Source organism: Chaetura pelagica, unplaced genomic scaffold, assembly GCF_000747805.2.
Source record: "Chaetura pelagica isolate M959 unplaced genomic scaffold, ChaPel_1.0 scaffold159, whole genome shotgun sequence".
Classification (NCBI taxonomy): Eukaryota; Metazoa; Chordata; class Aves; order Apodiformes; family Apodidae; genus Chaetura; species Chaetura pelagica.
In genome coordinates this window covers 4,718,231-4,730,154 of record NW_009954555.1, presented here as the reverse complement: position 1 = coordinate 4,730,154, position 11,924 = coordinate 4,718,231, and the positions used below count along the sequence as shown (strand labels likewise).

At 39.7% G+C, this 11,924-nt stretch overlaps 1 protein-coding gene across 1 annotated transcript in view; it reads right to left on the bottom strand.

Moving 5' to 3' along the window:
- PLCH2 (phospholipase C, eta 2) overlaps positions 1–10,288 on the bottom strand; it is a 31,531-nt gene extending 21,243 nt beyond the window's left edge. Inside the window, exons 1-6 of the mRNA XM_010005278.1 lie at positions 10,243–10,288; positions 6,156–6,302; positions 5,545–5,788; positions 4,867–4,996; positions 2,994–3,164; positions 1,087–1,180 (exon numbers count right to left, since the gene is read on the bottom strand). Coding sequence (XP_010003580.1) covers positions 1,087–1,180; positions 2,994–3,164; positions 4,867–4,996; positions 5,545–5,788; positions 6,156–6,291 — 775 coding nt within the window. The 5' untranslated portion in view covers positions 6,292–6,302; positions 10,243–10,288. The remainder of the gene's footprint in view (positions 1–1,086; positions 1,181–2,993; positions 3,165–4,866; positions 4,997–5,544; positions 5,789–6,155; positions 6,303–10,242) is intronic.
- Positions 10,289–11,924: the final 1,636 nt, after the last annotated feature.

Sequence of the window (11,924 nt, the reverse complement as noted above, 5' to 3'; positions counted from 1 at the left end):
CTAATAACTGAGTCTCTTGAGGCACATATCATGACCAAGTAGCAAACCAGTAATACAACTAGAATAAAACCAAAAGAGTAACCAAGTCAGAGAAGATAGCATGAAAAATTCACAGCTCTAGAGTAGATAGTTTCTGTTCTGTTGCACTTTCAGCAAGATACCAGAGTGGCTGAAGTCTCCCACAAGGAGCAGAGCCTGCTAATGTGAAGCTTTTTTTACTTATCTCAAAATTACCTCATCTTCTGTTTCCTCCTGACCAGAAGGTCTGTAGCAGATGCCCAGCAGAATGCCACCCATGTTGCACTGCTCTCCAATCCTAACCCATAAATTCTCAACTGTTTTATCATCTCTTCTTAGACAAGGCAATTTTATAGATCAGCCCAGTTTTCAAAATGCTTTCCTTTCCTGTATGAAAAGCTAAAATTGTTTGAAATTCCTAGTCTGACTTTTCTAGCTATGAGGAAGGCAAGAGAATTAACCTGATTCATTATTTATGGGACTGCCACTGACTGTAAAGCACCAGAAAATAAAAACATGAATATGTCAACTGGTACAGTCACTTAACATTAGTAAAAGCTTTGAAAGAAACTGAAAATTTAGTTTGAAAGTAGAAAATACCTGAATCCTTTCTAAGCAAACATAATTTCTTGGAAAAAAAACAAGGGCTCTAGGAGCAGAGGTTGTGAAAGTATGCTCCTAGACAAATTTAATCCATCATCCCACTTCACGTTTGTATCAGATCACTCCTCTCTTTAGAACTTAACGGACTTCCAAAAATACCTGCATGAATGATCCAGCTAAATTCTACTGTAGTTACCAAAAGCACAAACATACATACAGCTCCAGTTGACCTTCAATGACTATTGCTTCATCATGTCATGTACCTTTAAAAATCCTCCAAAGAGTACCAATGTTCCCTTAGGTTCAGCAAAAAATAGATATCAGAAAAAAACCCAGCTACTGAGAAGCATATTCTATACAACATGACAATATTCTGTGACTATATATTATATAAACAAATGCAAGGTTCTCAAAAGCTTTTAAAGAGTTTTCTCTTTCCTACAAAAGCTACAGCAGCCAGCTTACCATCAATCCCCAGAGCTCCCTCCTTCTTGTTCTCCAGGCATGGTTCAAACTTGCTGATGATTTCCAGGCAGTGCTCTTTAGTCACATTTGTCATCTGTGAACACAGCAAAAATGCAGATTTTACTAAAACTCACAGCTTCTCCTAGTTCTTTTCTTCGTAAACAGTGGAACAACTGGGCAAATTATTCATAGTGGTACTAAGGATTTCCAGTTACCCAGTGAGATTCTCACTCCTGTCAATCAGTGTCAGGTCAGATCAACACCAGACTGTTTTGTGAAAAGTTTCTGTCCTATTGGCAGCTGCCTGATCACAGCCAATAAAGACAGTTCTGCTTTGTAGGTCAAATCTGGTTAGAGTGTTATTAGGCACAAAGAGCATCCAAACAAAACAAGCTTTGTCACAAACCAATAGGATTTCTTCTCATGTAGGATTAAAGGATTAGTTTGCATTATCAAAGGGTTTTTACTTTAAAGTAAAACAAGAAATGGTTCATCTTGATTCAGCAGACAGAAAAATCATTTACTAGCAGGGTAACAGAGAATCAGGAAAACATGCTCTCAGAAAGCTCCTTGAGAAAATCTACTAACTTCAAGGTTGCTTTGCATTCTCAACTGAGAAAGGAAAGAGTACAAAGGGAGAGATATGCATGTAGAGGTTGTCATTTATAAAAAAGGACCATCTGTGGTAAGCTGTAGCTTTTATTACCTTGCATGTTTTCATAGTTCAATTTTAATACTATTATTTAATTTTCATGTTATTTACTGTTCATTTATCCTCCAATTATTACCCAGGCTCTTATTTAATGTTACTATTCTGAGTGGTCCAGCAAATTCTTTCCATTAGATGCTGCACATAACACATGAAAATACAGTCCCTGTGGCTCAAGGGGACTGCCAATGAAGTGACCAAGTTGATGATTGTTTTGGCAACATGGAATATTTGCTGAGGGGGAAATGAAACCACCAGCTTATCTGCTACCAGATCAATGCCTTTTCTGGGGGTAATATAAAACCTAGTAAATGAAAGTGAAGAAGAGGAATTAAAAAACCCTAACTCTTTATTTGCCCATACATTATAGGTTTGCTGGGTTCAAAAGATAAAGCTCTGGAACATCAGCAGGTTTTTGTGGTACAGCTTCAAATGTGCAGAATGAACAGTTGTTTTCCCTGTTTGTATTGTATGGGAAAGGGAAGCACTAGGGAGGGGAGAGAAGCCCCACAGACATGAGTTGTCCACACCAGTGATTAGCTGAGCTGATTTGTGTCCTGTGGCAAGTGTTCATTTTCCTCTCTCCATCTGGAGGATCAATTGACCAATGAAATGGAAACATAACCCACTTATCTAAAAGGATAACTGCCAGAGAGGTGGCTTTTTTATTCATTCATTTCCTAGACATTTTAAACTGATGGGGATTTACAATTTACAGGCATGCAGGTTCAAAAGACTGTGAGAGGAAAATGGTATAGACAAGTCAATGCATTTGCTTCTGCATGACTGCATCTTGCTGCCTAATTATTCTTCCTCATTTCAGAATCCTCCACAAGTATCTAGATGAAAGATCATAGGATCATTCAGTAACCTCAGGAAGTTATCTAGCCTAAAACCCTCCTCAAGGGAGGCTCAACTACAAGGTCACACCACTTTGCTTCAGGCATTACCTAGTCTGGTCCTCAAAACCTCCAGGTTACCTGTTGCAATGGATGAATGTCCTCATGGCACAGATAATAAGATGCCTCACCATTTACTGGTCTGCCATATATCAGAAAGAGCCAAACTTCTTCTGACCAAGGGCTATTTGGGATAGGAGTAAAAGTCCGTTTTCCACATGGATGACAACAAAGCTCCCACTCCTTTTCAAAGGCAACGCATCCTCAACAGACTGGGAGCCTTCCTGGCTTGGGCCTACCTTCTGTTCAGTCTCTAGGAAGCGCCTCAGGTCATCTGTATCTAGGTAGTCCTTGTGGTTGCTGTAGGTGAGCATCAGCAGGTACAAATCACGTCGTGTTGACATCATCTTATAAAAGGCGCAGAACTCCTCGAAATCCAACGTGCCCTGCTGATCATCTGTGTCAGCCTCCTGCAGCACAAGGCAATGAGACACCCAACTGCCCAGCAACAGCCTGAACTAACTTTAAACAAACTCCTGCATGAGAACAAAGCAACATTGACAGGTTGAAACTGCCTGACAGGGCTACTCATCCCATGGCCTACTAGAACAGATTGAATCATCGTGCTGATGCTTGTTCCTCTTCGAACCTCTTAGATGGTATATCTACCCCTACAACACGTATGATTTTTTGGTTCTTTACTTGTTTGGGCCTGTGATCCAAACCACCCTCAGTGGAATCAGCAATATTACTGTTTGCACGCAGTGCAAAGTTGTCAGCAAAGTGCTTTCCTCTCCCTTACTGTAGACATGTTTAAGCACATTTTGGACTACAAAATTAAAAAAAAAAACAAAAAACAGGCAAGTTTTTACCTGATCTTCAAATTTTCCACTGAATATCCTGCAAGTACTGCCGTAAGTGTGCACTTCTGACAGTTGGGAAAAGCCCTGATATCTAATCTCTCACAACCATGGACAGCAGCACTGAGCGGCCTTTCCGAAGGACTTCTGTCCTGCCAAACTGACATGAATTCAGTTCTCTGCCCAAGAACTAAGTACTGCCATAAACTGCAATTTCTTCTACTGCACCCAACTGAGATGTTTAAAAACATACACAAACAGCCTCCTCTTCCCTTGTTCCCAAGGGACACCCTGTACTTGCTCCTTACTCTTTAATCTTGACAGACCTCGCTATTCTGTCTCTTTTCCAGTCTCACACTTCAGTAGTTTCAGACCCTGATGTGATTTCAGGTTTCTATTTCGCAGGGCTAAAGGTTTCTAATGTTCTTGTCCCAGTGCATTGAAAGAAAGATTAAAAATAAAAATGGAATTTTTGCAGTCCAAAAGGACTGCAACAGCAAAAAATAGGCATCCAGGAAGTTTCATCCTGTAAGTACCTTATCAAACCAGGAAAAATTGCCAAAACAAGAGAAGTAGTTCTGGAAAATGAAGACATGAGCTGTAAGAAATCTTAAATCAGTCTTAAATTGATTGCAAACTGCCCAGGAGCTGTACAACCTCAGTAAATGCTTAGAATTAAAGATGGTTCAGTCAGTACATCAGGAATCAGAATCACCTTTGCCTTGCCACAGATCTTTGTGTGAAAGATGCTGCAAACTATGATTCAACTATGCTGAAAACTATTGATTCCACTTCTGCTTAGATCCTTCCCACAACAGACTCTGAGTCCCAAAGCATACACACCTCTGTAGTTCAGTTGCCCAATAAAGTGAGTCAATATCAAACTACTCTTAGCAGTGCAAAAACCATGAGACATCCAGTTTTGCACGCTGGACCCTTTATTAGTACCAGTTATTAGAAAATATTGGATACTCTACTAGATAATATTCATCAGAGAGAACATAATTGGAGAAGGAAACATGACTAAGTTTCAGTTCAAGAACAGCAAAAAAAAGCAATCTTTATACTGTGTTTCTGTTATGTAACACCAGAAGAAACCTGGTGTAAAGGTTTTTTCTATGAATAACAATTTATTTATGATGTGTCTCTGGAGCTCTCTTCAATTTACCAAATGGACTGTGTAGTATCTCTCAGTAGAGTGGAAACAAAACAGCTGCTGAAGCATTTACAATCTCTCCTACTAAATTTCATGTTAAATCTCCAGCAGCTCAATCCTTGTTCTTTTAGAAAACAACACCTTTTCATTCCTTACCTTAAACATTTGCTTGACTTTTTGTCGGGGTAGGTTCACATTCAGTTTGTGCATTAGCTGGAGCACTTCACTAATACTCAGGCTGCCATCACCATTTTTATCTGCCTCATCAAATGTCTGCTTCAACCACATTGAACAGGAGTTAAGGAACAACATGGAATACTACAGGATATTACTGAACATTATATATATATGATGTTTTTTCATGTTAGGAAATACTGGATATGAGACTGGGGACGAAAGAAAGTTCAAGGTAATACATTATATAACTCTACTCATGTTATTCCAGCAAGAACTGGACTTGCAATGCTCAAAATGCATCACACACTGCTTTACCCATCCCAGAGCACAGGAGAAGGAACTTGCGAGAGAACTGCAGTGCTGCATCATCCTTTGTCCTGTATTCCAACTGAAATGGATGGCTTTACACAGGGAGTGACAGATGAAGGAATATACCCACATGTTTTTCTGTTCACTCCAGTCATTCATCTCCAAACCTTACCCAGAACAATCCTCTCCAAAGACTCCTCTCTCTGGCAACAGGGAATACAATGGGAACTGCTTTGAAGCTTTGAGCCCAGTGCTTACTTTTAGCAAAATAAATATTTAAAGGCATCTCTCTGCCATTAGCAGCTCCCCACCACTGGGAAATACTCCCAGATAGTATAAAAAGGATATTGGTCTCTGGTCCTCTGTCGTTTTGAGAGGCTGTCTTCATCACTGATCCCTGCCATCAGATATTTCAGTCCTGTGATCCAGGTGCGTGCTTCATCTCCATTGGAAGATACCAGGTCAAGAGATTCCATATGGTCTCCATAGTAGATGCTGAAGCAGCAGTTGGGATCAAAGCTGCCATCAGCATAGCGCTGGAAGATTTCTGACTGCTTCCCCTCACACACCTCCTGAATGGAGTCGATGGAGACTAAAATGACAAAAGCATGTAGTTCAGTAACGACTGTGTCCATGCCCTAGGCCAGACAGCATGCATTTATCCTGAAGAGAAATCCTGCAGAGAAAAGGCCCAAAGCTGACGTAGCAGGTCCCCAATTCACACAGGTTTTGCCTGCATCTCATTTACAAGATACTACACTACTGCAACCTGCACAGCTAACAACAGCAACTTTATCTTCATCAACTATTCATCATAACATCATTTACTGCCCTTCAAATTCAAGTAAAACATTCTTCTTGGTCACCTGTGAGCCAGTCAAATCTTTCATGCTTGTTTGTTTATAAGAGAACAAGACTCTAGGAGGAATCAGAGGAAAGGTTCTGTGCTTGACACTCACTTTTGGCCTTCTCATTCTTCCGAGAGGGTCTCCAGCGAATACAGGACTTGTGCTCATCCAAGTAGTAGAAGCGGACCAGCCCCTTGGAACTGCCACGGAGTTTGATCATTTGGGTACCAGCTTGCATGGAACTCATACATTTTTCCACTGAAGACAGAAAAAGTTATATCAGTCAGGTCTCCCAGCATAGCCTGTGACTTCATGCTCCTGTGGCTATTCTGCCTGGTCTATTAAAGAAAATTAAAACTATGACCATGTCCTATATATATATTATTTTTTTTTGGAGACCTAGAGATGAGAAGTGTAAACTACTCAGATTCTAGATGGAGGAATGAAAACTAATACATATTCCAGTGAGTACGGCTTTATAAATAAATACAAGGAAATTCTGAGGTCAGGCTGCTCTTTTATCAATCTCTACATACAGATTACAGATGAAACACTCCTTCCATGCATTCCAAAATGGATCAAAACCAACACAATTCCTTTGGGTGATTCAAGTCTACCTCTCAGGAAAAAGCAAAAACAACCAGAAGAAGCAATGTAGAGTAAAAAGAAATGGAAAAAATAATTGACATTCCTGTGCTGTAGGGGTTGTATTCAGAAAAACTCAGTTAATTTACTCAGAATAAGAAAGTTCTACAAAATACATTAATTTGAAAGTAACTCACTAATTATATAAGAAAATTTAAATTTAAAGCCACAATCTGTAGAGTACATTGCTTATATTAATAAATTATTTATGGAGAGAAGGTGCTAAATTAAGAAAAAGATAATCCCTCATGTAATATTTTATTTCTTAAAGCTGATCCCTTGGCTTCAGTCACAGATGCCCTTATACGAAATCAATTCAAACAACAGGTATTAGCCATAAAAGCAAATGTTCTGCTACAGCTCAGAAGCATTACTGGAACTCCCTGCAACATCAGATCCAAAGTGGTTTCAAACTTGGCTTGACCATTTCCCAGACACTGCAATCTTTTCAATATCCTTTTTCTTTACAGTTCAGAAAAAATGATAAGGACAAATTCACTGTGAAATAATAACAATGGAAAGCTTACACTTAACATCATTCCACAAGGCAAAAAGCAATGTCATAGCAGAGCAGGAAACACAGAACACTTACCATTCTCGTGTTCTTACAAAGTCACACTAGACTGACACAGAAAAAAGACTCAAAGTGTTTTTTTCATAGTTCATAGTAACATTTACAGTTACTATAAACAGGTTTAAAGTAACAATAAGTAAAAAAACTACACAAATAAATCCCTACAATTTGGCCTAATACAAGTAAAAAGGAAGTCCAATTTCATTCTTATTGTTAGAAAGATGCTGTAATGTCTGTTAATTAATTACTTACGGCTCAGTAGCATTATTGTCTTTTAGGAGTTTCTGGGTTTGATGCAAATGTGTGAAGGAGTGGGAGTATTTTAGCATGTGAGGATGAAAAGAAGTTAGAAGGATTGAGTCATTGTCTATTTTTATACATGGACTGGCTTTGTCAAAGGACTGATGTCCACAGTTCAACCCAGCCCCAGGTTCTGCTGCACAGCTTTGGGCCAGGCCAGGCCCTTCAGAAATGCCCGAAGGCTGGTAGGACAGCTCTGCTGAGTTCTGCCCTGGTGGCAGGTCTGGCAAGGTGCACCCTGACTGTATGCTTCAAAACAACCCTCTTCTAAACACAACAAGGAGAGGAAAATAGATTTCAGAGGTTTATTTCTCTTCAGGGCCTACAGAAGATGCAAAACCTTTGTGAGGCTGGAGAAACCCCTCTAGTACACATGGACTGTGGGGAAAGCTGTTCCCTTCAAAACCAAAGCAGCTTCCCAAGATGCAAACAGAGCACCCCCACACGTGTCATACATTCAGCTCTGCAAATCCATTGAAGACAATTACACAATTTTTAGAAGTCTTGCTAGAAATAGTTTTGCAGCTATAAGTGGCTCATCAATAGGTAAACCAAAGAACTGAATGGCTCCAATTATTCCAGCCATGAATATCAGTTTCAGTTTAGAGAGGATGCAGAAAGTCTTCTTAAAATCAATATTGTGTTATAATAATACAAAATCATATAAAATATGTATATATATAAGATATCCACTACCGAGTGGTGGGAATTCTGTTCAGCTGAAAAGCCTTGGACTTGGAAGATATTCAGAAACCTCTGTGTATGAACTGTACCACTGATTTCAGTGAGCCATGACAGCTCAGCACACCACTCATCTTATAAAGGCTCCCTGAATGTCACTCCTGAGCCTTAAGGCATTTACTCAAGTAATCACAGAAACTTTAACATGAACTGTTGGCTACAGTAGCCTGGTTCTGCTCTTTATACAGGCATCTATGCTAATGGATACCAGTAGCAATTCCTACGTCACACATTGCCTTATGAATATAATTGCTATTAAAACCAACCTCTATTACATACAGAATTTAGCATCCGGTGGTTCATAGGGAGGCAAACCATCTTTATATCTCTTTATTCTGTATTATTACATTTTTTAAGTACAGCCTTTTTGTTACAGCATTAATTAATTGAGGCAGATACTGGTTCAGTTTTTCTGACATAGAAACCAGACTGTTCTTACTGGGTGGATTTTGCTTCACACACACAGAGAAAACTCCCAAACCAGAACCAAAGCCCACAGGATGCAGAAAAGGAGGCATTTTCATGCAGTGAGCGGCCTGATCAAGAGTTAACCTGTTTACAGTGTTCAGAGATCAGATACAGCAGGCTGATTCACATCACTAAGTCAGGGCCCAATTAAAAACTAGACACCATCCAGCTTCAATCTTGATTTGTTTCATACTGCATTCCTAGAGCCTTGTGAGCAGGTCTTTTCCACCTTATAAACCAAGCATCTTATTACTAGTGCAAGAACATTCTCCCCCTTATTCGCTCTGATTCAAGCCTCACTAAATTTCAGGGCTCTCTGCTGTTCTTTTCACTGGCAAAAAATGTCATAACCTATCTTTGAAAAAGAAAATTCCTGTATAACTCTGCCAGCAATGGTTGGGACAGTGTTTGCTGTGTACAAGAGATAATGGAAGACTGATTCCCTCCTTAAAGTGCATAACCTCTAATCAATAGAGATGTTAATGAGAGAAGAGATGCTCTTAATCCAGTGGAAATTAGGGTGCTTAATTCAAGGTGAGTCTGTCAGTTCTCCATCTCTCAGCTGAGACTCCAGCAGCCATCTGGATATAGGGAAACCCAGAAGCAGAGCAGGATGGCATTCCTGGATCTCTGAAAGAATTCCCATTAGTTTCTAAGCTATGCCTCTATATGTCTTGCTAAAAAAAATATTAAAAATAATCTTTGATTGGTGAAGCTGACAGATGAGTAGAACAAAATAGTAGTTCTAAGGCAACAGATGGTTCTGGTCAAGGCCACTGCAGATTTCCTCACTGAGAAACACCCACCACATGGGTGGCTCAAGAAGGCTGCTATTAAAATGTATTTACTAGAGCATGAAACAGCCATTTCCAACTAGGTTTGCTGGGCTTATTACCTATTTAACAGGCTGCTATGAAGCAAGAAGGGACCCTTCTCAGATAGCTAGTGAAGTTTAGTAATTTGCAATTGTGTATCAGTATTCAGAAATCAGTTTCTCAAGAGTCCAGTGACCTAGTATGGAAGAAGAGAACAGAGATGCCTCTAAATGCTCATTGCAACAACTGCAAACTACAAAAACTACATGAAAAATCAAAGAGTTAAGAGGTCTACAAATTCTGGGAGACAGCAAGTCTACCTTACTGTGGGTTTGCAGAGGGAGATACATTCTATTAATGTAACTGAAAACTTCAATAGGTCTGCATGTGTCAACTTTGCATTTGCTTTTCCAGAAGAGTGTAAAGAAATCTGTAATGAAATTGTAACAGAGAGGTCCTTAAAGACCAAATACTTGTACTAGCAACGATGCAAAACAACATAGGAGTAGGGCTGTGTCTCAGGTTTTTCCTTCTTTTTCTGCTCCCCCACGCTACTGCTAGACCAACTTGTCACTAAATAAGATTTAAACGTGAAAGCTCTCAAGATTCTACAATCTTGCTCAACTAAGTGGCAGGTGTTCAGCCTGCATCTTACCAACACGGCCGATTTTCCATCTCGGAGGAGCTACGATGCTGCCACCAACCCAGAAAAACTCTTCAGCCAGACGGGCCACTGAGAACTGATGTTGAAGCAAGGGACTTTTTGAGGCATCCATATCTGAGACAAAGGGCAGCTTCAGAACTGAACACAGGCACTGACAGCCTCAGTAGGTATCAAGATTCTGTAGTATGCATTTTCAGTGTAAGAGAGTAAAAATATTTTCAGGAAAAAAGCAAGATAATCAGTGATTTCCAAAATCCAGTGGTATTTTTCAGGCTGTTACAGAGCAGTTTCACAGTAAATTTAGGCCTCTTCCACTGTCCAGATTTAGAATATTAAAATCTCAACAAAATCCTTTTATTCTCCGGGATGTACCTATGTGGGTTTCAGTTCAATATTTTAAAGAAGACACAAGATGGACATGGACTGGTCCATGAGGCAAGATGGCATGTAGATGAATCCATTGCTGGACAGAAAGGCCTCCCAGTGATATTTTTTTTCTTTTGCTACTTTACCAGTTCCAAAGCATCCACCAAGACACCATACCAACTTACAGTTGCTGGCTTCTCCATGCTACTTCTTCCTTCTGACAGCAATTCCTATGAAGAGGTACCCTTTTATACATTTGACTACCAAAAGATTTGCAAGTCCCACTCTTCAAAACCAAACAACAGTTTTCACTGCAGAAAATAAACACAAAGCTAGTAGTACAATCCATTCCCCTCTCCGCTCTCCTGAGCCACCCTTGCCTTTCACTGTGAATCTGTCCAGGTGCTTAAGCTCTTCAGTCTCTTTCCAGGTCTGAAAAAAAGGGAAGAATCACATTTTCTTCTTGTACAGCTATTCAAAATATCACTGTACCAGTCCTTATCTTTTCTCAGAAGGTTCTCCTTGTTTTTTTAATGGCCATACCTGATAAAAGAAAGAACATTTCTCTCTAGGCAATAAGAACTAGATGCAATGCAAACAGAGCGACACATGTTTGCTTCAAATCCCAAATCCTTGATACGCACTAATCCTAAAGCCGTGGGTCTGCCCTATCTAGTGAAGGGATTTAGGTGACATGTTACAGCTGGAGGGAAAAAAAAAAAGGTTTAAAAAAGTGCTTTTTTCTGCTTTGCCTGTGTTAGAAGATGCTTGCTTAGGACACAAGCAAGGCAGCTACACTGCACAGAACAAACACTGTACACAGAAGCCAGGAACAGTGATGGTGCTTGAAAAATGACAGATAAAAAGTAAAGATTAATTTTTAAAAAGCACGAAGTCACAGCCTCATTCCATTTGAAATGCATCCATTAAACTCCAGATACAGAAATCTGTCATTTAGGTTATCACAACCTCTTAATCTACATTAAGTTTTAAGTACAATACACAATTGCTCTTGCCATCTGTGATCTGTACGAGGAGCCCAATATGCTTCTAGCTTGATGAGCTAAACACAAATTGCCCATTTAAAAACACATTCATTAAGTACTTCCTACTCCTCCTTTCACAGTCTGAAAAAGCTGTACAGTAGTTAATTGCAGAGATGATTCACTCTCAATTCGATTATGTTTGTTTCAGCATCTATGCCCAGAGTTCTGATATTAGGCTGGTCTAAGTACTGATTAATTTCAAAGAAGAAACAAACTGGGTCTGTCCCAAGGGTCAACAGTGGCAGTAATGCTACCCTTGTC